Source organism: Danio rerio, chromosome 17 (assembly GCF_052040795.2).
Source record: "Danio rerio strain M-AB ecotype USA chromosome 17, GRCz13ab, whole genome shotgun sequence".
NCBI lineage: Eukaryota > Metazoa > Chordata > Actinopteri > Cypriniformes > Danionidae > Danio > Danio rerio.
This window is the reverse complement of record NC_141037.1, coordinates 21,237,585-21,265,000: the sequence shown is the minus strand read 5'-3', so window position 1 is coordinate 21,265,000 and position 27,416 is coordinate 21,237,585. Positions and strand designations below refer to the sequence as shown.

Here is a 27,416-nt window from a genome sequence, read left to right as displayed (position 1 = left end):
TCCGTGATCCTGCTGTCCGGGTGAAACATTATTTGTGAATTTTCTGCCTTTAAATGTACATTATGAAGATAAAGGTAAACTCACTGTAAAAGGTAAATAAAAGGTAAATATATACTTTTAACAATCAGTTCATTTTGCAAAATGCTAGGGCCCCATTCCTGAAATTGCTTATGGCTCTCAAATCACTAAGTCCATCTCTGCACATGTACTATCGTCTGTCCTATGTTAATAAACATATTCATTGATGGAGCTATTAAATGAAACACACTTTCCTTCCTGACCGAATCTGTTTCAAATATGTAAATGATTCAGTGATCCATTTGTAAATACAATTCCTTGCTTCATATCTAAATGAATGAGCTGTTTTGAACAAATCATTTAAATGAAGGATTCAGTGACTCACATATAAAGACAGCATCTTGCTGCAAGGTACTGATGATTTCAATGTCAATAATGTATCCATAACATCTTACACATTTAGCAAATGTATTTTTTCAACATAAAAAATCAATATGTGATTTTTCAATTTTAATTACTATCAACAAAGCATACATCTAATCTAAGTGATTGTTTTATTTAGGTTTCATCAACCACTGATGATGTGGAGATCGCTTTTCATGACGAGAGCACCAAAAGTTCACAGGAAGTTTATTTTGAACTAGAAGAGAACAGTGGCTACATGAAAATGATTCTTCACTGCCTGGCTGTTCTGCACACAATCATCTCTCTTTGCTGTATCATCGGCTACTACTGTCTGAAGGTTACACACACACACGCACACACACACAACCGGCACTTCACTTCTATGCCTGTGCAAGAAACCCACTATATTTCTTATTGTGAAACTAAACATGCGCCTTTGATAGACTAAATAAACTTTACTTTCCTGGCTTTTGTTAAAGCTCTTAGATGTGCTGTGGCCTCCACAAGTCTTAAACCAAAAGTAAAAATACTTTCATTTCATTTTACACTTGAGCTGCATGAATCTGATTATCACGTTTTCCAACATGAATGTAAAGTATCCAAAAAGCATCTTGCGCTTCATTGGAAACATAAACATCTGACCGTCTGAACGAAGATTAGTGACCTAGACATTTTTTTAAATTCCTTTTAGGTCACGATTCTTCAAATTAATGTTTGTTTATTTCCAGGTTTAAACAAAACTTTTTTCATCTTACTCTCCTGACAGGTTCCTTTAGTCATTTTTAAGCGAGAGAAGGAGCTGGCTCGTAAACTGGAGTTCGATGGACTCTACATCACAGAGCAACCTTCTGAAGATGACATTAAAGGCCAGTGGGACAGAATGGTCATCAATACACCGTAAGAGCTGCATAGATGTTTTATAAAGGCTCACATAAGTGTTTAGGAGAAATGAAATAATGACTGACCTTCCCTTTAAATAGTGATTGCTGAATTGTCACTACTACAAAGGACAAAATATTTCATCTTTTCAGTGTTATTTTTTATTGTTTTCTTGCTTTTCAGATCATACCCAAGTAATTACTGGGATAAATTTGTGAAAAGAAAGGTAAGATGAACAGTTTTTACTTTTAAGCAGCATTTAAATATATGATAGTCTCTCTGTGTTCATTTGTATATTTTATTCTTTCAGTTTTTCTCAGTCGCTTTGCTTCATTTCTCAGATCAAAATTGAAATTCTTAAAACTGTCTGTTCAATCTTCAGATCATGGTGTCACTTGTGCACATCAAAAAAACAGATGTCATTCTGACGGCACTGACTTGTTCATTGATACAGAAATTTAATTTTTAGAGATGAACTAAGAATTTTGAGCTAGAGACAGGGTTTTGCATTTAATCCATGGTGTTTTGCTATTTGTACGCATTGTTTTGAAAAATGCACTTAATGTTTTGCAAACTTTAATTATGATCTGAGAAATATACTGAAGTGACTGAGAAAAACTGTAATACTAATTTTATTATTAAAAAGTTCTACAGAAATAATTAGCCACACCTTATTTTAAGGTACAATTTTTTAGATATTAGGTAGGATTAGGGATGTAGAATAATCTCTTATTTTATAAGTATTAATAAGCACCCAATATCTTAATAATAACCACGTTAATAGTGGGAATTGGTACTTAAACTAAAAGGTTGCACTTTTGTTACATTTATTTGGAGAACAAAATGCATGTATCTAAAATTTGTCTGAAATCAAATTGATATTTGGTAATAATCCATTTGAGTGTTAAAGTGTCTGCTTAAATCTGTTGTTACTGCTCCTTCAACAGACATTTAACATTGTGAATACATGTCAATTTACACTAACCCTAAGCCCAACCTAACAGACAACTTATAATCTAATGTGAATTAGTTGGCATGTAGATGCAATGTAACTTAAATTCAACAAACGGACCATCAAAATAAAGTGTGACCTAATGTTTTTCAAAAAATATCTTAAAAGTCTCACAACTGTGATTTTTCCAAATTTGTGTCTTATTCCTTCAAATTTGTTATAATTCTTAATCCTAATTTTATTATTAATTTGCTCTATTTCATCTGTATTTTATTAAACAACTATTACAGCGTATCTGCAGGGTCTTAAAACATCTTAAAATGTCTTATATTTCAAAAACAAAATTTTGGGCCCTAAACAAACTCTTTAATTCACAGAAATAGTGTGTTGTATGTCGTAAATATTTTTAAACTGGACTTAATTCCCCTCTGTCCAAGTAAAGCTACCCAATCAGGCTGACATCCATAATATCACCAACAATCCATGTTAATAAAATCAGAAAAAGAAAACTAAAATCAATTACACAGTTCCTCATGATAATAACAGAGCAATATATTGCTTTGCATAATCTTCCATTCACACAAAAACTATTTACAGAAGTAAGGGGGGGTAGACATAATATTTATTATTAATAATAAATAATATAATTATTATTATTATGAAACTTAAGGATTTATAACAGAAACCCATTAGGTTGAATAGTAGTTATACTCAATCAATTTGGACCAAAAGCCAACAAATATATATTTTTAACAAATGTTAAACTTGTCATTTAAAAAAAAAAAGATATATATGTGTGTGTTGAAAATAGTGTATACAGCTAGGGTTTGTTGCTAAAAAATAATTACATTAGATTTTTTTGTGGCAAGCAAAAAAAAATTATCCATTGGCCCAACGGGGCCATCAGAAATAATCATTAGTGTTTAACCCTGTATAAGTCTAAAATTTCATTCATAATGGTCTTAAAAGGTCTTAAAAAGTCTTAAATTTGACTTGAAACCTGCAGAAACCCTGTATCATCCGATAACAATATTAATTACATTATTTTATTCAAAATCACATTCATTAATATATTAGCATGTTTATTACTCCATCATATAATCCCTTTTACTGAACATAGATTGGATTCATTCACCACTAAACAAGCCAGCATTAGAATTATTTCTTACGGAAAAACTCTTTTAAACACTCAGTGCCTTCACATAGTTATTTAATAACCGGTTACTTCGTTATATTAAACTTTTACATACTAAATTTGATTCATCAATTATACTGAGCTTATCAAAAACTGTCTGAATAAAATTTGATGAATTGAACACACTGGTGCAACAAACTGATCTATTTTTATTTACATAGTATTCCTGTTTGTCAGTATTTTAACAGATTTTAATACAGTGGAAGTCAGAATTATTAGGCCCCCCTCAATTATTAGCCCCCTGTTTTTTTTCCCTCAATTTCTGTTCAATGGAGAGAAGATTTTTTCAACACATTTCTAAACATAATAGTTTTAATAATTCATTTCTAATAACTGATTTATTTTATATTTGCCATGATGACAGTAAATAATATTTGACTAGATATTTGTCAAGACACTTCCATACAGCTTAAAGTGACATTTAAAGGCTTAACTAGGTTAATTAGGTTAACTAGGCAGGTTAGGGTAATTAGGCAAGTTATTCTATAACGATGGTTTATTCTGTAGACTATTGAAAAATATAGTGCTTAAAGACGGTAATAATTTTGTCCTTAAAATGTTTAAAAAATAATAAAAACTGCTTTTATTCTAGCCAAAGTAAAACAAATAAGACTTTCTCCAGAAGAAAAGATTATTATCAGACATACTGTGAAAATTTTCTTGCTCTGTTGAACATCATTTGGGAAATATTTAAAAAAGAAAATAATATTCAAAGGGGGGGCTAATATTTCTGTCTTTAATTGCATTTTCCGCTAGAAACTAAATGACATGTCAGCTCAAAGCATTGACTGCAGGTTTATATGGGTGTTTGCCAGAGCATTTCTATATAATGTAGTTGCTAGGGTGTTCTGCGTGGTTGCTAGGGGGTTATTTAGTAGCCTTCCCCCTAATCTCTTTGACATTCAGACGTGGTCCCTCTTTCGCTGTCAGTGTAATGGATGCTTCCTTTTAAATCTTCATAATCATAGAAATTGTAAATCCAGTTGCATACTATAGTCTCCACAGTAAGACAAAACATGAGACATCATTTGTGTCTCTGGTATGAACGATATGGGATGAACTACAGTATGTGTCAGATTTAATACTCGGGTTGAGCATGACAAATATAAATCTACTTCCTGGCATTGGTACCGTAAGCTGTGTGATCTGAGCCGCAGGTTCAAACTGTTTTTCTCTTTGATTCAGTCTGTGATTACTTTCCATGCTGCAGGTGATGGCGAAATACGGGGAGCTGTATGGATCAGCACGCGTCAGTGAGCTGCTGGGTTTGGATAAAGCTGCTCTTGACTTCAGCTCAGGGGCTCAGGAGAGGAAAAGACCCATGCAAAAGGGCATCCTGTGAGTTGCAACCCTAACCTTCGGTTCATTATATTTTTTTTTACCAAACAAATCAGCAAAACGGTTCATCTGCAGAGGCTGACAATAAAAAAAAAAAGATTTTGCCATGTGCCAGATGATGGCAGTGGTGTTCAGTGTGATAAGATTAAAATAAATCATTTTTACGTTTCCACAGCGTCAGATTAAACACCACTGATGTGAAGTACCACATATGGAAGCTGGGAGTGGTTTTCACAGACAATGTAAGATCCATCACTCTCTGAACATTATAACTGAAGGCAGTCAGTGAGTCAAACCTGACATGAAATTGTGTTTTTAATTTCTTTCAGTCCTTCCTTTACCTGGCCTGGTATATGTTTGTGTCAGTTCTGGGTCATTATAATAATTTTTTCTTCGCCGCTCACCTGCTCGACATCGCCATGGGCTTCAAAACACTGCGCACCATATTGTCATCTGTCACACATAATGGCAAACAGGTAATACATTAGATGCGTCTTTGTGTGTGTGTGTATATAGAGTGGCTCCCAAAAATGCATTCCCTCAATTCATACTTCAAAAAATGTGTCAATGCAAAAAAGCTAAGTAATAATTGTTAACATGGATGTGTTTTTCAGTTGGTTTTGACGGTGGGACTGTTGGCTGTAGTTGTGTATCTTTATACTGTGGTTGCCTTTAACTTCTTCCGCAAATTTTACAACAAAAGTGAAGACGGTGAACCAATGGACATGAAATGTGATGATATGCTCACTGTGAGTACCTCTCTTTCAGTTTCTTAGGTTCACAAACGGTCAGGGTCTCAGAAACATGAGAGCTCTGCAATAAAATACTGTTCAGACTGTTGGAGTCGGTTCCTTGACCATTTGTAATCACCTTTGAAGCATTTTGTTTCCCTTTGTACTGATAATATAAGTCAAGCTAGATCTTCATCAAGAGGTGATTGATTTTCATCCTGCTTTTCCTGTAAGAGTTATTAACATTAGACAGAGTCCTACCTTAGAGAAAAATCAAGCTGCAGCTGAAATGTTTTTTTAAAATACATCAGCAGATGCGCAACTGCTGATGAAATTTAGCTATGTAGCTAATTATAGAGCAGTTCTTTGATTGCCCATCACCCCTGTCAAATATACATATATACAGTCGAAGTCAGAATTATCAAACCTCCGCATCATTACACCACCTGCTTATTTTTCCCCCAATTTCAGTTTAACGAAGAGAAGATTTTTTCAACACATTTCTAAACATAATAGTTTTAATAACTCATTTCTAATAACTGATTTATTTTATCTTTGCCATGATGACAGTAAATAATCTTTTACTAGATATTTTATCAAGACACTTCTATAGAGCTTAAAGTGACATATAAACGCTTAACTAATTAGGTTAATTAGGTTTACTAGGCAGATTAGGGTAATTAGGCGAGTCATTGTATAATGATGGTTTGTTCTGTAGACTATCGGAAGACAATATAGCTTAAAGCTTATAGCTTTTATTCTAGCCGAAGTAAAACATATGAGACTTTCTCAAGAAGAAAAAAATAATATCAGACATGCTGTGAAAATGTCCTTGCTCTGTTAAACATCATTTGGGAAATATTTAAAAAAGAAAAAAAAATCAAAGGGGGGCTAATAATTCTGACTTTATGTATGTATGTATGTATGTATGTATGTATGTATGTATGTATGTATGTATGTATGTGTATGTATATATATATATATATATATATATATATATATATATATATATATATATATATATATATATATATATATATATATATATATATTATACTATTACCAATGTTACATTTATTTGATCAAAAGTACTGTTAAAACAATAATATTGTTAATTATTGTTACAATTTATAACAATTCACTGATTCAAATGATCTGGCCAGACCGAGTCCCTAGTTAATTACTAGCTTATTCAGATGATCCGATCAGAGCTCTTCAGTTGATGATTCACTGATTCAAATAATCTGGTCAGACAATGGCTGTGTCTGAGATCGCCTTCTACTCAGTAGGTACTGCATTTGAATTTGAATTTACTTATCGACCGTTAGTAAAGTACACTCAATACGGTATGCATTCATCTTTATTCTTTATTTCTATAGCGCTTTTACAATGTAGTTTGTGTCAAAGCAGAACTTAGAAGTTCTAGTAAATTACAATTGAAACTGTGTCAGTCCAGTTGTCAGAGTTAAAATTCCGTTTTGTTCAGTTAAGGGTGGTTTAAATAAATTTCACTGCTGAAAGTCCAAACACTCGAGAGAAAATCCATAAATGCGCAGCATCCCAAACCATGCAAGCCAGTGGTGAGAAACACAACTTCTCCAATTGACGAAAGTGAAGGGAAAAAACAACCTTGAGAGAAACCAGGGTCAGTCGGGCACTACAATTTCTCCTCTGGCCAAACTTCTTGTGCACAGCTGCATTCAAGGCGTAGTAGGCTGGAGAACAGAGGACGTCCATTGTTAATAAACCGCATGCATGTGTGAGTGGTATGAATTGAACTCGGACGTACATTCGCTATTTTGTCATGATCATGTGATCTATCCGCATCAGTTGCGTCACTTCTCTCCCATTCATGAATTCTCCCATGGGATATTGTAGCGAGCATCGGAGGCGCACTTCAGAATCTCGCTGGAATTAGTAGGTCATGTGGATACTTCTCACATACTATTTTTCAAATTCTATGAATTCGGACGTACTACTCAGCTCACATACTGTTTTTAGCATGCTATATTCGCCTTATTCTACACGGGCACAGCCATTTGAATAATATTTGTCTTGATACTTCTGGTCTCTTTCACTTCCATTTGTTTTTAGATATTAAAAACAGCTCGTTCTGCTGCTTGATGTTGCAAACTGATATTTTCATATTCTATTACTACTACTATGTATTACTAACTGCTTTGTCTGTATAGACATGCAAACACTTATTTGCAGAGCAAGTAGTTTTCTGCAGTTTATTATTCCCTGTCATTTCTCCCATATGCAACTGCATCAGAAGTTCTAAAGCTATCGCAAAAACGAGCGCACTTCCGCATTGAAGAAGAAGATCAATAGTATGGGTGTAGCGTTTTCGGACGCAGCCAGAGTCTCTAATGGACTCGCTGATTCAGATGATTCAGTCACAAGGAGTTGCTGATTCCAATGATCTGGTCAGACCAAGGCTGCGTCCGAATTCGTCAACTACTAAGTAAATACTGGATTTGAATTTAAATATACTACTTGGCCCTTAGAAAAGTACGTTCTATACACTATGAATGTGAGCAGTATGAATGGAGCTTGGACGTTCTACATCCGCTATTTTATCATGATCACGTGACCTACCTACGTCAGCTGCTATTCAGCTCGCATAATGTTTTAAGCGTACTGTATAGCATGGAGGTATGCGATTCTGGATGCGGCTCAAGTCCCTAGTTTATGACTCATATATTCAGATGATCTGAATCAGCAACTTTCCTGTTACCAACCCACTGATTCAAACGAGCTGGTCAGAGTGAGTCTCCAGGTAATGGCTCACTGATTCAACTGAACTCTCCTGTCAAAACTTTGCCGTATTTACACTTTTAATTCAGTAATTAGGCTGTTTCTTTTTTTTTTACTTTGTCAGTACTGAGTATAAATGGCTTTACTGTCACTTGTGATCACCCCCATTCATTTTTTTAACATTTTTTTACCTAAAAATGTAGCATAATCACATATTCAGTAGCATTTAATATCCAAAACAGTTAACAGAGCAATCACAGCACAATCAGAATCCATAAAACTTGCAAAAACTGCTTTTTCAATTTAGGGAAGAGTAAAAAGAAGGCTATACAAGATGAGGTGGGGGAAAAAAAATAAATCTAATGCATGTATGTATGTGCATATAGTGTTACATGTTCCACATGTACGTTGGCGTACGAGCCGGAGGGGGAATCGGAGATGAAATCGAAGACCCAGCAGGAGACGAGTTTGAGTTCTATCGCATCATCTTCGACATCACTTTCTTCTTCTTTGTCATCGTCATCCTGCTTGCCATCATCCAGGGTGAGAAACAGAGATTGTCAGATTCATTTCCTTCCAATGACGAAAATAAATAAATAAGTAAAATGAACAATATGTGCACCAATATTTCAGAAGCAGAATGAGCTGAAGTGTTGGGTTTTAATTATTTAGTTTGTCCTCTAACTCAAGTCATGCTGAGCAGTGCTGGAGCGCTTCATTATAAGATCATGCTCTCTCACGCTGCGAGGGATTTATGGGAAGAGATCTGAGGACCGTGTTGATGCTGGAGCAGTGTCTTATGCGTGGGGAGAAATAAAACTCACGACTCAAATGTGTGGCATGTACTTGATTGTATTCTTAACTGGTGATTTGCTCTGTTGTCGTATCATTTGAAAGGTCTTATTATTGATGCATTTGGCGAACTGAGAGACCAGCAGGAGCAGGTTAAAGAGGACATGGAGGTAAGCTTTCTCATTCAAAATGGGCTATTTTAGTATTCTGCTTCAACCTGAATCATCTTGTTCTGCAATTAATTTGTGAAAAAACAAAACATTATAAACAACTAAACAAATATATACAGTTGAGAGCAAAATTATTTGCAGTTCTGTGCAATATATATATATATATATATATATATATATATATATATATATATATATATATATATATATATATATTTTTTTTTTCTTCTGCAGAAAGAAAGAGTTATTTTTTATTTAAATAAATTTATGGAAAACTAAACATTTATTTTAAATCTGATATATTATTTTACGGTTTGTAAACGTCATTAGTCTCAGCCAGACACTGTCTAGCCTAGCCATGGGTTTTATGCTAATTTACAATCTGTAATTAAAATAAAAAGTAATGTAATTACCTTTTTTATTTCCTGCAGACTAAGTGTTTTATCTGTGGCATTGGAAACGAGTACTTTGATACAGTACCCCATGGTTTTGAGTCACACACACTGCAAGAACACAACCTGGCAAATTACCTGTGAGTACTACAAGAGATCAGAGGTCATCCACATGAGCTCAATAGCAAGTGAGACAGTTAATTCCCGGTGGACTAAATCAAAATACTGCCTTACATTATTCCTTGTCAGTTAGGGTGTGTTCACACTTAGCAGGTTTGATTTGATTAAAACACACTGGTGTGGTGTGGTTTAGGGTTGAGTATTGTCTGTTTTTTTTTGTTTTTTTTGATGCAATAGCAATCATTTTTAAAATGCTACCAGTGCTTAAAATGTTCTTGAATTAATCCTTTAAATGAGATCACATTATAGAATATATATTTTAATTAAAAAATTATTGAGCAATAAATAAAAAAATAATTAATTAAATATAAAACTAATAAAATTGATAAAAATATATAAATTAAAATTAATATAAATTAATAATTTGAATTAAATATATATATATATATATATATATATATATATATATATATATATATATATATATATATATATATATATATATACATACATACATATATGTAAGTAGATACAAAACAATAAATCCTAACCCCTCCTAACCTAACTACAATAATTTAACTGTAAACAACCACAACAACTTACAGAAAAGTAGTCAATCTTGCTGGTATGTTACAAGCCAGCTTTAATTTTCAGCAATTCTTTCCTAAACTTCTCCTGACTTGCAGCAAGTTCTGAAAAATAAGTTGAGTTTAAACTGATGAATTACACAATGTGAAGATTATTTATAAACTAATTTCGAGAGGATCACATGCTTATGATTGACCGCAGCTGGTCCCGCATTAGTTAATGCATGATTCACCAATAAGATGATTCCTAACTTATTATAAATAACCAGAGTTCCTTACCTCAGTCATCTTCAGCTTGAAGAATCCCCCTTCCACCCCAACTCCTCCTTTTTTTTTTTTTCCTCGAAAGGGTTGTACAGCAGCTCCGTGGTTAGCACTTGCCTCAGGCCACAGGCCAGTCTACGATTTTGTGTGGAGTTTACACGTTCTCCCTGTGCTCGCGTGGGTTTCCCCCAGTTTCTCTAGTTTTCTCCCACAGTCCAAAAAACTTGCGACATAGGTGAATTGACCAACCAAATTAGCATTATAGACGAGCTCTAAATCAGCAGTATATCTCTCTGTAGCTGTTCATTTAAATAATTGTGAATATTGCTGTCCAAACCCTGTTGCCCAACAGCTTTTTCATTCGTTCATTTTTAATCGCTTTTCCGAGGCTGGGTCTTAGGAGAGAACCCCAGACTTCTCCCTCCCCAGACACTTCCTCAGCTCCTCCGGGGGGATCCCGAGGCGTTCCCAGGCCACCCGAGAGACATAGTCCCTCCAGCATGTCCTGAGCCTTCCCCGAGGCCTCCTCCCAGTGGAACATGCCTGGAACACCTCCCTAGGTAGAAGTCGAGGAGGCATCCAAAACTGATGCTGGAGCCATCTCAGCTAACTTCTCTTGATGTGGAGGAGCAGCGGCTCTTCTCCGAGCTCCTCCTGGGTCACAGAGCTCCACACTCTATCTATAAGGGTGCGCCCTGCCAGAAAACTTGTATCTGAGATCTTGTCCTTTCAGTCATGACCCAAAGCTCAAGTTTTCCACATCCAAAAAAAAACTGTGCTGCAGATGATTGCTCTTTGAATGCAACACTCACCAAGCATTGTTTTAAATGTTACAAAAGATGTGTTACAAAAAGTAAATCTTTTGTTTTGTATATGTGTTTTAAATCCTAAAAATGAAAGTGCAAACACTAAGCAAACCAGGACTGAATGTACCCAAACCCAAGTGTGAACACACCTCTTTATACAAAGAAATGATGCCAGGTTTAGCAAATTCATATGTCACCACTTTGACTTGTTTTTAAGATTACAATGGTATTACTATAGTACTGTAAAGAAACAAAACAAAACAAAACATAAACCTAAAGTTAAAGAAACAATGTAAAGTTCAGCTTGGGGAAAAATTTGTGTTTTTTTCCATCTTTTGCTCAAACTGAATTACATTTGTTTGGTGTTTGGTTTGCCCTTTAGGTTCTTCCTGATGTACCTCATCAATAAGGATGTTACAGAACACACTGGACAGGTACAACTTGTATTCTCAAATGCCATGACTCTTTATTGGAAAAAAGATATATGAGCAGTTTCAGAGTAGGAGGCACATGCCTAATAATAAAGTAATATTTGAAACCACTGAAAAATGTTTTATTTATTTATTTATTTTTAGAAAAGCTGTAAAAGTGTGGAGTTATTAGATGCTGTGATGATATTTCTGTTATGCTGCCCTGTCTTGTAAAATTTTTTTATAATAAAACATAATAGTTTTCTGTTTTAGCATATTTGAAAATCATTTATTCCTGCCATAGTCAAACAGATTTTACAGCAGTTCAGAGTGTTTATTTATATCAAATTGTGACTGCTGTTCTCTTTAACTCGACAGGAATCATACGTGTGGAAGATGTTTCAGGAACGCTGCTGGGAGTTTTTTCCTGTTGGAGATTGCTTCCGGAAACAGTACGAGGATCAGCTCAGCTGAAGAATACCAGTTCAGTTTGTATAGTTCAGCTGGAAAATACAGCACTTATGAATTATGCCTGGGACTTTCCTCTGATAAGAAGATGACATATTATCACTATTATTTTGTGTGCTTGTTTGATATATATTATGTTTCTTACACTACATTTTTTTTATTCTTATTTTAATATATGTTTGAAGTATAACATAGACTGCAATTTAATGTCACTTTAGAATAAATGCAAGAAGAATTTATTAAAGTCAGAATCAGCTTTCTTTTTAACAGTTAATCAATTTCATATTGGAAATATTAGAATATAACCAGACTTTTTTATTATATAAAGCGTGTGGTGCTTACTCAAACACTGATAAATCATGTATGCCTGTAGAACAAACAGTGCAGGATGATCTGTGGTTTAGCTTAAAACTGCTCTTATTTTAACTGTTTAAGAATTAATCATGTTGTGACATTATTTATGGATTCATAATTTTTGGATAATCTCACTCCCTCAATTGCATTGCAAAACTATAAAACATATATCAATTTTTAACAGTATATAAAATATATAGCTCAGTATACATTTATTTTTTCAGTTATTATTAAATACACTGAAAAAACTAAATGCAAAATTACTGACAGTATAACTTTTTTTTTTGCATGGTATTTTTGCACCTTTATTCGCTTTAATTTTTTGCTCGTTGTAAACTAAATCCTTGTTCCACCCCTTTCTGTCTTCACACACTGTCAGCCTCCACTGTTCATCTGCTAATTTTCAACAACCTCTCCATTCTTTCCAGTTCTCATCCCTGTCACATTCTCACAGTCCATCTCTATCTCTCTCTTCTGTGTCAGGGGTAGTGTTCAGAATCTGAGTGTGAAATGAATCTGCGGGCCACATCACATGTGACTGCTGGAGCACTGGCCGCTACAGGGCTTGACGCTGTGATCTCCAGTTATTCCAGAGGTGCTGTTAAAGCGTTAGCCTCACTCTAGCAGAGCTGTAAACAGTCCTGCTGTGCTCTGCCTTAATACTAAGGCAGAGGACACTATTATCTGTGAAAAAGGGAAAAAAAAGATTATTATAGATTTTTACATAGTGCATCTAAATATTTTTTTAGAAATATAAAGGGGTTGAAACACTGGCCAATTTAGTATTGGAGGTTTCATGGCTAAATTTGACCAGTCTAGTGGCCAATCTTCATTGATTGCACATTCCACCAGTAAGAGCAGAGTGTGAAGGTTTTTTTCCATTTTATACGGTTCCTTTTACAGCATCGATGTTGTAAAGTTATTAAAATACATTCAGTTAAATAAACTTTGGCATTCATTTAGTTGTTCAAGCGTAAAATGAGACAAAAAGCCTTTTACTCGCACCTGCCCGTCAGAATCGGCGGGCTAGCGCGGAAGCTCCATTGAATATATTGGGGTAAAATAAATGCTCATATTATAAAGACATGGCAGGGAAAACTGTAATTTAATGCATTGCTTCTTGTACAATCTGAGACCCACTTTATATGAGATTTCACTCAACCAGTGGAGACTGCTGATTTTTAAGGAAAACTGACCTTAAACGCGCCGATTTTTGCATTGGCGTACAGTTCACTGGAAGCGCTTAACCCAGGTTACAGGCTAATTAAAAGTCCTATTAGCATACTTCGGCATATACCCTATAGCACAGTTTTGCATTAAATATTGCAGTGCACACAACCTTATAGGTGACATATCAGAGTTTTAAAGAGGACAAATTGTTGGTGTGCGTTTTGCTGACTCATCTGTGACCAAGACAGCAAGTCTTTGTGATGCATCATCAAATACACATTACATTGCATTACAAGAGCCATGGCAGGCTCGTAGCCAGCCTGGTAAAAGGGGTGGTTCTTTTTTTCTTAAAATATGGACATTTTTCCAGTTATTAGCCTCATTTTCTATTTAATTATGAGGTTTAAATACTTTTTAAGCACTAATTTTTGCTGGATTAGCTTGTCTGATGGTCATTAATCACACTTTTTGATGTACTGAAAAAAAATGAGAATAATAATTAGATTTCAAATACAAATATATTTCATCATATGTCATAGAAAAGTTCAAGTTCAAGTTTTAGATTAAAAACTAGCCTATTGTCATTTATTAGGCAAACGCAAACTGGCCAGCATATTCAACATTCAACTTTCCTCAGTCATGCTGAAGCAACAGCCAAAAGAGGATTCTGCTTGGGCTTAAAGCCTTCTTCCATGGTTATTTTCACATTTTACTATGACATAGTAATCAAAATAGGACAAATGAGCTTGTGTATGGGACAAATTCTGCACCTTTGTCAGTGAGGGGTGGGTCTTTCGAACCACCCAAACACAGAAGAGCAATTCCATCTATGCGCAGCTCTACAGATCCCGAACCATGCAAGCTAGTGGTGACAGGGGCTAGGGAAAAAACGTCCCCAATAAGCGAAAGTGAAGAATTAAAAAACCTCGAGAGAAACCAGACTCAGTTGGGCATGACCATGTCTTCACTGGCCAAACGTCTTGTGCAGAGCTGCAGTCTAGGCGCCGGAGGCTGGAAGCTGGACCTCAGCGAAGACTTGTCTGTCTATGGAGCGTCGCAGGAATCAGTCTCATGCTCTCCACTCTTCCATGACCACCACAATACCTGCTTGGGATACGGCCTGGTCCAGGATATGGAAACCTTGGAACCATCTCGTCGCTGGTCTTGGATCAAATCAGTGGTGCTGCGTAGTCTGAGGACCTCGGGTTGAGTTTCCCCAGGTGGAAATAGAGAATAATTAGTATAGCTGCTGTTCATAGTGTATATAAACGAGATGCAGAAACCTGTGTTGAGCACATTCATGTATCATACAGCTAAGTGATGCACTGAGTGTATGCTTTACTAAAAAGATAGGTCTTTAATCTAGTTTTGTATAGCGAGAGTGTGTCTGAGCCTCGGACGTTATCAGGAAGGCTAACCTGCATTGGATCCAAAAAAACATAAAACTACAGCTGTCCAACTCACTGCAGAATTTAATATGAACCTCAACTCTCCTGATTCCCCTAAAACTGTTGGTCTGGAGCTTCACAAGGTCAGCACACATGGTTGAGCTGTTATAGCCAAACCTTTTGTCACTCATGCCAATGCATACATCAGTTTCAGTGGTGCCAGCAGTGATAATCTTGAGCTCTGGACAATCTGGAACATTTATTGTTCTCTGATGAATCACCGCCTTACCTAATCCAGGAGAGTTATGGTGAGGAGAAGCCCTAAAGAAGCGTACCACCCAGACTTTTGCCCAAAATGCTCAAAGTAAAGCATGGAGGTGTCAGGGTTTCAGGAAGGATGAGGGAGCGAGGACTCAATTGCAACATAAGATGGTATTTATTAATAAAAATAAAACAAAAAGGACAACAAAAACCACCGCGAGGGGGAGAAACATAACTATAAAACAAACACTCAAACAAACTTGGATGGGCTGGCAGGACAAACAGGACTAGATAGCACACGACATGGAAATAACGACGACGAACTGGCAAAGGACTGAAAACATGAGGGGGATTATAAAGCAAAAAGTAAATTGACACACAGGTGAACATAAACTAATAATGAGTAAACAAGGAGGGTGGGACTAGACAATAGACGGGAGAGCGCATGACACAGAGAGACAATACAAGCCATGCGCTCACATAACACAACACTGAAGCACACGACAAAAGCACGTGACCACAATGTAAACACCGAGCCACGTGCTTTGACAAAAGACGCACGACACAAGCACACGATGAATGAAAACTCACCGTGCGCTCACACACGCAGCGTGCATGCTTCATCCCAGCGCCGACCAAAACCGAAACCAACAAGACTGAGACGCTGGGAATGAAACACCACGCTGCTGACAGACGAAAACACAAACACGAGTACAAGAGTGCACGCGTCAAGCAGGAGCGCGCACACTCTGCGTACACCCACGACGGCGCGCGCGCGCACACAGAGACAGAAACAGGACCAGACATGGGTAGTATCCGAGCTCTGCCACCAAAACAAGAATTTACAAGACCAGAGTGGCAGAACCCTGACAGGAGGTGGATCAGTGATGATTTGGGCTAAAATATCAAGGCATTCCCTAGGCCCAATTATTGTGATAGATGGGCACGTCACTGCAAATGTCTATCAAACCATTCTGGAGGATAGTTATAGATTATAGATCAGGTGTAGATTACGCACTGCAAATGTGAAATCTCCCATAGATTGTATTGAATGTTGTCATGCTTACATGTACGACCTGTTTAACTCCATATGCCATTTAAAGATGAAGCTGTGCTTTATGTTGAGAGCTGGATTTAACCACACAAGCTTGTGATGCTGTTTGGGAGTGTTTGCTGCAGCTATGAATTCAAAAAACAGTGTTAGTAATGTTGAAGTGTGCAGTTGGCTAATGGTGCTTTAAGGAAAAGCTTTCTTGCTCATGACTATGTATTAATTAGGTTCTTGTTCTTAGTATCCGTATCAGTAATCATATCAGATGGTCAAACACATGATTGCATTATCAATAAAAAGGATGGCCTGTTGGTGTTTGATGGTCACCCAGGAATGTGCTGGGTTATTGATGATGGATGGTAGTCCATAAAACCATGGAGTCATGATTCTGGCTGTAATGTTATCCAACCTGTGGTCAGTTCACCGCTGCTGTTCTGACCATACTGCGACCTACAGAATAACTGAGAGTAATGGAGGACTCAAAGATGTGGGCATGTTGAGGAGTTCAGGGAGTTTGAAAGGAAATATTTCCTTTTGTTTGACCAAATTTTTTGTTTTAAACTTGTGTTAGATCCAGGATTCAAAGTGACCCCATTTAGCATATTTTCCACTGGAGAAAAAGAGGAAGCAGAAAAAAATATGTCTGGGTCAAAAATAAATGTGTTTTGAAATCACCTTCTTATATTCTACCTCCAAGTGAAGCCTTCTCAAATTACCCAAGAACTGCTGAATCCTCTAGGTACTGTCAGACTAAAAGGTCAATAGATTTTTGTCTGGGATTGTGATGCTGCAGGAAGCTTGCATTTATTATGTTAAGGTCTTTATTGATCTGGCAAATAACAGTATGATTATTTTTAGTATTACTATTTACTTTTACTATTTATTTATAACAAACACATATTTATGTTAATGATTTCTCAATGTTTGTCTTTTTAGTACCACAGTTTGTGGGATTACTGAGTTCCTTTAAAAAAGGGAAATATACTAGTCATTTCGTTTATAGTAGTTAATAGTGGATATTAGGGTATAAGGAATTATTATTCAGAATTTTACATATAATTTAATATTTAAAACTTGATTGCCTTGCATACATTTTTATAGATATGCAGTGACCACGAAAACTATTTTTTGAACTGGACTAGTAAACTATTAAATAAGGAAATAAAATTCAAAGATATACTACTTTCTCATGCAAATTTTTTATTTTGGATACGTTTTCTGGCTTTCAAACATTCAGATGTTTGTGAGGCAGCTGGTGCAGAATGAAGAGTCCTTCATTCCACAAGAGTGTTCATTTATATCAGTGTCAAACTCAAGCTTGTCATTAAGGCTCCTGACACTCAAAGCTGTCTTGTAAACACTTCATAAGCCCTCTCGCTGTTTCATGTGATGTGTGTTCTATGACCTTCCTTTCTAACATTAGTTTTTTTTTTCTTTTTGCTTTTCAAAGCAACAGCTTGAGACCTGCTTAGGTTAAGCGGGACAAGGTGTATTTAGACTATCAGAGCTCATTATGAATTCTTCACATTGGTAAATTTATAACTGAGGGAATTAAGAAGTCAACTGTAGTTGCTGTTTATCCACATTTAATAAATTCTGTTTTTGTCTGTGTTTGTCTATTTGCTTTGGGCACCGGAAGTCAGTAGTAAATCCTGAAGGACACTTGCATCTCATTTTCTCTTTATTTCCCCCTTTTCTCTGTCTCTTTTATGTCTCTCCTGAGTTGTATTCCTCTTAGGATCCATCATTGCAGACGATTTTTTTTAGTCTGCAGAGTCGACCAAAGAGAATATACAAATGCACAGAATACAATACAGAACAGGACAGAAAAGAAGCAGAAACACATCACAGACTGTCAAAAAGAGTTACAAGGACAAAATGTCAAGGATATGAAGAGTCACAAAGAAAAGCAGAGAGAGAGAAGTTACTGTAAAAAAGAAAAAACTAAGCTTTGCATGCTCCCTAAAAACCAATTAGTTGACTTTACTTTAAAAGTGTAAGTATATCTGTTGCTTTTAAAGTAAAATTAGTTGACTTAAAGTATTGTTGCCTTAAAGTTAAGTAATGAACCATGTGCCTAATTAGAAAAATTAAGTCAGCTTAATAGCTTAAGTCAACTGTAAATAACTACTGTATTCTATTGCATCACCTAACATTCTTTTCTTTTTACCCTTGCTATACTGTTTACTAATCTATGTGAAACTTGACATTGTGCCCCAACATTTTGTGTTTAAAATATGTCTAATAGACGTCTAAATATAGATGTCTTGACTAAAACAAAGATTTTGGCTGTCAGTGAAAATTTAATAGATGTTCAAAAATGGACTAGTCATCAAATAGACATATTAGACAGATTCTCTCAGGTCATTGACTACTCTCTATTTGATAAGTCTAGTTTTGGACTATTGTGAGCTCAAACTCCCCTCTTACCCTGCAAACGAGAGGGAGCCCTGGGCTTGCGGATTTTATAAGCTCAAGTCTCTCTCACGGGACAGCATGCCAAACAAGCTTTATAATCAACCATTAGCTAAGCGTGGACTCTTGAAAATTTTATATTTAACTCCATTACAAATAGCTTGTGATGTTCCTTATTTATATGTATGTCACTTTGGATAAAAGCATGTAAATAAATGTAGACAGAGGCAGAATAAGTGGAAAGCTTGATGTACAGATACATTCACTAATCAACACAATGTAAAAAAATGTCTAAAAAATAGTAGTTTTCTGTATTTTGTAATTCATTAAAAAAAAAACAATCCCCCTTTATTTCTGCTTTTGACTTGCATTATGGGACGTGGATCTTTCTTTCAAAAACTTTCAACAAAGTTGTTAAAGTAAGTTGAATTTTCAACGTCAAAAGTCGACATAGCAGAGATAAAAGACCCATAATGCAATTCACAACCATAAATAAACAGAAAACACTAGTGAATCTAAAAAAAACTTGAAACTGTTAATTAACACATTTTGTTTTACAGTGTAACTAACTAACTAAATAACTATTTTAGTAAAATGAAATTGGCTACATTTTTCCCTGTAAATGTATAGCGTAATATCTAAATTGCATTCAAACAGAGCAATATTTATTATTTAACAGGCTTATTGCCATACTATTATTTCTAAAGCTGCTTTGTGCCGTTTTGTGAGCTGAAAAATGTTTGACTCAAATTCAAGGTGACAGCTTTACAAAAAGGCTCATGCGAACCTTAATGACCAACGAACCCTTAACTACACCCCTTTGGCTAAATGCATTTCTCTCCCTTCCTAACATCTGTTATGTTGTACCAAGTTTGTGTATGAATCTTGCCGAACAGGAGCTATTCCTAAAGCGGTTTCTGAGGCCTCAAGCGCCCTCGTGTTTAATATGCCGTCGAATTGACTTTTCATGCTCCTTTGCTACTTAATATGGCTCTCTGCACTCCGTTTGGCACTGAAGCGGAGGGAATTTAACTGTCACTTTGAGCTTGACAGTTAAATGGCGCCACAAGTCGGAAAATGTACGATTTCAATTTAGCCATTTCGCAGATATCCTTGCTGAAAGTAACATTTAAAAAAGTTGATACTGGTAATGGGATGCTAGATGCATTACGGAGGAGCCGCGTGGCATCCAAGGTCACATCCGTCTGGCATATTATCACAAAATAAAAAATGAAGCGCTGAGTATTACAGACGTCTGATGACAAGACGCATTCTGCAGTCCAGGGAGAAGGGAAGGACGCTGCCTCAGAGCCGTTCATTTTTCAAAATGAGCAGCAGAGAGCATTTATGTCCAGTCAATGTTTGTGTCACCAGGTTTCAACAAAGACTAATTCAAAAAATCTGCAGCACATGGCCAAAGAACAAAACAAAACAATGGATTTGGGTTCATTGCAAAAACCTCCAAGGTCAGTGTCATTTGTAAAGATGAAGTTGATTAATTGAGCTTAGACTTGGACATTTAGATATTTTTGTGTTTTAGAGATTATGTGAGGTGAACTGTAGGCTACATGATGAGAATTCTAATTTTTGGGGTAACTGTTTCCTCTAATGCTGCATTCATTTAATCAAAGGTTCTGGAAAAAAATATAGGCATATTGTGAAATTCTGTTGCGATGGTTAAGCTGAACTTTCATCAGGAATTCCTCCAAGCTTCATAGTCACATGATACAGCAGAAACCATATTAATATGCAGATTTGCTCCACATTTCTTAAATATCAGTGTTTTCAAAACTGTTGTGCTGCTTGAAATCTTTGTGGAAAACACAATGTATTTTTTTAGATTAATATTAGTTCAAAATAACTGCATTTAAAAAGCAAAAGTTGCAAAGCTATTCTCATCCTTACAATGTCTAAAGTATTATTTTCTGAAACAAAATGTTTTATGATATTACAGGTTTTTAATGCATTTATTTAATACAATAATAATGTGATGCTGAAAACAACAGTTTAGACCAGGCTAAGCTGACTGGCTGGTTATAGCTGGTTGACCAGCCTGGTTTTAGAGGGGGTTTGGCCATTTCCAGACTGGTTTCCAGGCATTTTCAGCAAGGACTGAAAAAAATGACCAGCTAAAACCACCTAAAATCAGCTGGACATAGCTGGCTTTGGCGGGGCTTCCAGCCTGGTTTAGCTGGTCAGGCTGGAAATCCCTGAAAACCAGCCTGGACTGACCAAAACCACAGTTGTGGATTCGAATCCTGGCTGGGCCAGTTGGCATTTCTGTGTGGAGTTTGCATGTTCTTCTTGTGTGGGTTTTCTCCGGTACTCCAGTTTCCCTCACAGTCCAAAAACATGCAAAAAAGGGGAATTGACAAGACTAAATTGGCTGTATTGTATGAGTGTGTGTAAATGAGTGTATGGGTGTTTCCTAGTACTGGGTTGTGGCTGGAAGTGCATCCACTGCGTAAACCATATGCTGAAAGTGGTTCATCTTTTCTTCAACAAAAGAAAGAAATCATAAAGGTGTAAATCCACATAAGAGAGAATAAAAAAAGTTATTTACTTTTTTTTGTAAATCTCTTTAAGGAAACTTTTGTACATCATCAGGATCCATGGATAATCATTTTTTTGTACTTTGTTAATTTATTACTCTCAAAATTACAGCAGTTGACATGAATTGTATAGATTACTATGGGTTCTTGTGAATAAAAAAAAAAATGTCATTTTCATTTCGTTTGGTCCGAGGTTGAGTAAATTAGCAGAAAAGGGGGTAGTAAAATGTATGAATTTCTTTTTTATTAAAAATGGCACAGTACAATGCATCAGCTCTTTCTTCACACTCCCACACCCCTGACCACAATTTCAATGGTTTTCCTACGGCTGAAGTTGTAAAGCATGCGGTTGATAGCCCTCTGTACCTTTATGTCAAACAGAGAGTCCCCGATATTACCATTTAGATTACAAACGCTGATGCCAATAGCAGACCATGCAGTCAGCCCTGACAACACACACCTTTTGTTCCTCTGTAGGAACACGCTTCTACTTTATAGACCTGAATTCAGATCGTTCACTCTCATATAACCTGCTAATGAAACAAAGAAACACTGCTCTCCATAAATTAGTCTGCAGTCCAATCTCATGAGAAAATGTTGACAAATTGAAATCGTATACGAATTCATACAATTTCATTAATTTGAAAACATACAAATTTTAACAAGAGACGTGTCCACAAATCCCGCCTGCAATCTGAGCTGCATTTAATGCTCTTTAATGCGCTCACCTAACCCCACCTTCAACCCTACCCGTCACAGTGACGTCACTCACTCCATTGGGGGCATTGTGTCTGACATTGCATTGCTCAGCGTGCATCATAAAGGCTGCATCAAGATACTATTGAATTTGTACAAAGTCACACGATTTCATTCATAGAAAAAAGTATGATTTTTTTTTAAAGGAGGCATTTCCCCAAAACCCCATCCCTAACTCTACACTTTGGGGGAAAAAATCTGTTACTTTAGCTGGGGTGCTGGCAAAAAAAACGCAACAGCCATCAAATTAAAGAAATTTACTGTAATTTACAGGAAATTTTTGTAATTTAACGTTCGTTATTTTACAGAAAATTCTGTAATTTAACAGCCATTATTTTACGGTAAATATCTGTAGTTTACCACTGTTATTTTACAGTAAATTTTTGTAATTTAACGCCAATTTTTATGGTCAATTTCTGTAATTTAACAGCCGTTATTTTAATGGTAAATTTCTGTAGTTTAACATGTGTTATTTTAAGGTTAATTTCTGTAGTTTAACAGCCGTTATTTTATGGTAAATTTCTGTAGTTTAACATCCTTTATTTTACTGTAAATTTCTGTAATTTAATGATCCTTATTTTACTTTTTTTTTTTCGGCAGCTCCCAGATGGAAAGAACCCATTTAAACATATAGGTTTTAATATAGGTTTTAAAATAGGTTTTTAATATATGTGACATATATCAAATTGCCCGTTTTCTATGTGCATATATGTCATATTAAAAACCTATATCAAAACCTATATTAACATATGTTTATATTTCCGTGTGGGCTCTCACTTATTTGCCATATAAAATCCATAACATGCCAATTACATACCAATTTCAAGTGTTCGCACATACATTTTTCTTTCTTTTTTTTTTTCTTTTTTTTAGTTCTTAGTTATTGCCTTGATATCAAAAAATAAGAGCTAGGCATCATGTATGACAGCTGCCAAAGTGAAATATGAGCTATATAGGAGACATACTGTATCTTGTATGTACATAAAGGGCTTATTTTATAAAGGAGCAATACAAAAGACCCTGTATACTGTATGCACATACAGTATATGCACCTTAATTTTGCCTATATGTGGCATATATACACATATACTGCATGCAGCGTATATATTATCATATATTTGCAAATATACTGCATATAGGTTTTATATGCACATATATCTTAATATATGTTCTTTCCATGTGGGCTGGGGTAAAAAAAAAACACAATTCTTTTACTGTGTACCTAACAAACCACACTAAAAAGTTTGAAAGAGATCCCACAAATGAATACAAATTAGCCACTAAATCAAAAAGTTACAAATTGGCATGAGATTGCATTGGTTAAATTGGAGTGTTTTCAGTAGGGGATTCAGTTCCAACTTTCAAAACTCATCCCCAAGTGCCTTTAAATGTGCTGAAATACTCATAGAAAGAAGAGATTTACTTAGCAATCCTCAGGGAATTTGATTGTTTGTAGCAGTTGGGATGCATCCATATTGGAAATCTTTTCAAATGTCTCCAAACTTTCCAAACTAGATCTTTTAAATCCTTTGCGGATTTTCTGAAAGCCATTTTGAAAACTAGCGTGAATGGGGCTTAATCTTCCCCGTCTTAAAAAGCAGATGATAAGAGTCTGTGATCACATGCTGGAGTGTATGTCAAGCGTCCACCTGATCAAATCGTCTTCATATTCTCCTCTGATTCTTGAGTCCAGTGTGGCAGGATTGCAAAAGCAATGCCAGCTTAATGTAGTGCACGAAGACTGTGCCAACACCCACATTCCCTCATCTCTCTTTTGTGCTCACTTCCCCATGTCATACACTACTATTTCTCTTCCACTTTTCTATATAACTCCATTTTTTATCCACCTCTAACTGATTATACTAATTTACAAGCTAAAATGTTTGATTTTTGTGGGGTGCAGCACATCCTATTGGTTCATCAAGCTTGATAAAGCAGCCTCTTTAATGATGGGTATTGAATAAATATGTTAATTGTACTGTAATGAGATCAATATACAATATATATACAAATATACACGTCAAATCTCTGAGGTTGTTTACCTTTTGTATGTAGTAAAATGTAGTAAAATAGTAATATCGTGAAAGTATATTTTTTTATAATTCTTTCTCCCATCTTCATTGTCATACAGCACTAATATTTTGCTGCTTGTTCAAACTACTTATTTAAAATGAGCTGAAACAACACAATTCTTGTGATTTTTTTTGTTGAGACTGCTTCATTATTTTGTTCAATCCACTTAAATTTGTTATGGTAATTTAATCAATTTGTTGCCACAAAGCAAGAAAGTCGCTGGTTCAAGCCCCCACTGGACCAGTTGACAGTACTCTGTGGATTTTGCATGTTCTCCCTGTGTTTGCATGGGTTTCCTCTGGGTGCTCCACACCAAAAAAAATTATGTCTGCAAAATTGTTGCAAATATGTATATGTGTTAAATTTAAACACACATATTTAATTTAGTAATGTTTAACTTAAATTGTTTAAATTAACCCAAATAAATTGTTTACAACCACAAACAAAAATTGTGTAAATCCAAGGAATCATCTTTTTTTCAGCGCAGTTTCCTCCAAAGTCAAAAGACATGCACTATCAGTGAATTGGGTAAACTAAATTGGCCCCAGTGTATGAGTGTGTGTGTATGAATGTGAAAGTGTGTATGGGTGTTTCTGGGTTGTGGCTGAAAGGGCATCTGCTGCTTAAAGGTTATGCTGGAATAGTTGGTAATTCATTCTGTGGTGAAGACCTCTGATTAATAAGGGACTAAACAGTAAGAAAAATTAATGAACTAAATCAATTTGTGTTGGTACAACAACATGATTTAATTGTGTTTAACCTTGCATTTATTACAGTGAGTATCTTTCTGAAATCTTTCTGATATAATCATTTGATGATCAAGAAACTCAGTATTAACCAGTATTAAAATTATTTGTGTTTCTTAATATTTTGTAAAAAAAAAAATTCAGGACTGTTCTGTGTGATTTTAGATGCAACATTCCAATTGTTCGAAGGATTACACCATAATAGAGTTCAGCATGTTAAAACTGATTCAATAATCATCTACTCTTTGCAGTATATGATATTTTAATTTCTATTTTGCTTGCTGTGTGCTGTAAACAAGTTTTGCTTGAATTTGTTTTTGTAGAATAAAAATAAAAATTTCTAGTCATCTCAATTTACATCAATTAAACTAACCATTAAGTTAAACTTTGTATACCTAAAACGTGGCATAAAAACTAGTGCTGGTGAAACATTTATCGCAATAATTTTATTTGGGTAGTGATAAACCGGGGGCATTTATAATTAGTGTTTAATAATTCAATTGTACATAAAAAAAAATACACTGTAAAAAAAATGCTGGGTTCCACACAACTCCTTCATATTGTCCCAACAAACATTGATTAAGCTAACATTGATTACAAACAAACATTGATTAAGCTTTGGGTGTTTATAATGTTATAATGGACATAAATATATTGTGTCAAAACAAACCTTTATTTTGGATGTGATTAATTGCGATTAATCTTTGCCCAGCACCAATAAAAACATTTGTTGTCATGACTTTTTGTCATTTTTTTAACAGACAGTTGCAGATTAAAACGCACAAACACACCATGAAACATTTTCCAGATTACCGCTGATATAAATCAACTTCAAATTCCAAACCATGACGTCCATTTGAAACAGAAGATGCTGCGGTGGCTTGTTTTCAGCTTCAGTTACTTTAAAAAGGGTTGTGTGTGGATGTCACTGGAGCTTCGGCATTAAAGAACCAAAGCCTGATCGATAAAGCGAGATGTGATCTTATATGTCAGCAGGATTAAACCGCTGTGGCTGAGCAGGAGGAGACATTGTGAGTCTATTACAAAGCAGACAATGATGATGACGATTGCAATCTTGACGATAACACTAATGATGATGGGTCCTTTCCTGCCTCCCGCCGCCCCTCCGTCATTTCCAAGCTGCTTCGCATTAATCTCCATATGAGCAACGTTTCTGTAAGTGTGTCAGTTGTTTATTTTGAGGGATTCCTGTTCTTGACACCATTACTCTAGCAGACCCAAGACCGAAAGGGATGGCATGTGGTTTGGAACTTTTAGGATGTGAAGATTTTCATGACCAATTGGCAATAATGGATCTCACCTAAAACTAAATTAAATAAAATATTATCTAATTAGGCAAAACATAATGATTTGACTTTGTGCAGTTATGCTACATGAAACCACATCCGTACACAAAACTAAAACAGTAGACAGGCTGAACAAAAATGAAGATTCTCTGTCTGCAGATTAAGAGATGTTATCTGAAACAGAATGAATTTAAATAGTTTTTACAAGGCAGAAATAAATAATGGTGGTGCAGTGAAAACTGGAGAAAGAAATTAAAGGAAATATTAGTATATCATCCAAATGGTTTTATTTAACGTAGGTTCACAAACAGCTCAAAAGACAATAAATGTAAAATCCCCAGATATTTATGCAAATTTATGAGTAGGCTAAATATTTAAATTCAAACTTCGAGTTAGTCAATATTAATATTAACTGACAGATCAAAGCTATTTTAATGTCTATAATATTATTATATATTATGATTCATATAATAGCCTATCCATAAATTATTAGAAACAAAAACATTACTCAAATATTATTCATTCATTCATTTTCTTTTTTGCTTAGTCCTTTTATTAATCTGCGGTCGCCACAGAGGAATGAACCGCCAACTTATCCAGCATATGTTTTATGCAGCGCAGCACAGCGGATGCCCTCCCAGCTGCAACCCATCAATAGGAAAACACAAATGTTTTTGGGTGTAAAATAAAAACAACAGGTTCATTCTGAAAACATAGCTCTATATACATATCTGGAGATCGCGCATATCATAAAAAAAAAAAGTGCTTTGGGGTGGTATGACATCGTTTCCTTTTCGCACCTACCAGTTGACAGCTTACCTCCTTTTAGACGGCTTTCCGACTGTTACCATTTTGTCCAGTTAGCTCGCCATGGACTTGAGATGCAGAAAGTAGATGACCACGATGACGGGGTTCGAGTCCGGTGAAGGAATGGTTCCAGAAAGTGGGTAAGACAAAAACAGAAACCCAAAACTTAAACAAACAAGCAAATGACAGATTGAGAATGTGGTAAAAATCAGACGAGGGCTTTTCTTTTTCTCGATTGCTTTTTAAATT

The 27,416-nt window shown here is 35.5% G+C and overlaps 1 protein-coding gene across 2 annotated transcripts in view; it reads left to right on the top strand.

Moving 5' to 3' along the window:
* The window catches only part of ryr2b (ryanodine receptor 2b (cardiac)), a 119,809-nt gene extending 101,691 nt beyond the window's left edge, over positions 1–18,118 (top strand). For both annotated transcript variants that reach the window (NM_001442678.1, XM_087289352.1), the window contains 12 exons: positions 581–760; positions 1,190–1,320; positions 1,486–1,528; positions 4,660–4,787; positions 4,963–5,029; positions 5,117–5,263; positions 5,402–5,536; positions 8,665–8,821; positions 9,176–9,240; positions 9,672–9,772; positions 11,792–11,843; positions 12,198–18,118. In NM_001442678.1, coding sequence (NP_001429607.1) covers positions 581–760; positions 1,190–1,320; positions 1,486–1,528; positions 4,660–4,787; positions 4,963–5,029; positions 5,117–5,263; positions 5,402–5,536; positions 8,665–8,821; positions 9,176–9,240; positions 9,672–9,772; positions 11,792–11,843; positions 12,198–12,293 — 1,302 coding nt within the window. In that variant the 3' untranslated portion in view covers positions 12,294–18,118. The remainder of the gene's footprint in view (positions 1–580; positions 761–1,189; positions 1,321–1,485; positions 1,529–4,659; positions 4,788–4,962; positions 5,030–5,116; positions 5,264–5,401; positions 5,537–8,664; positions 8,822–9,175; positions 9,241–9,671; positions 9,773–11,791; positions 11,844–12,197) is intronic.
* The last annotated feature ends 9,298 nt before the right edge of the window (positions 18,119–27,416 follow it).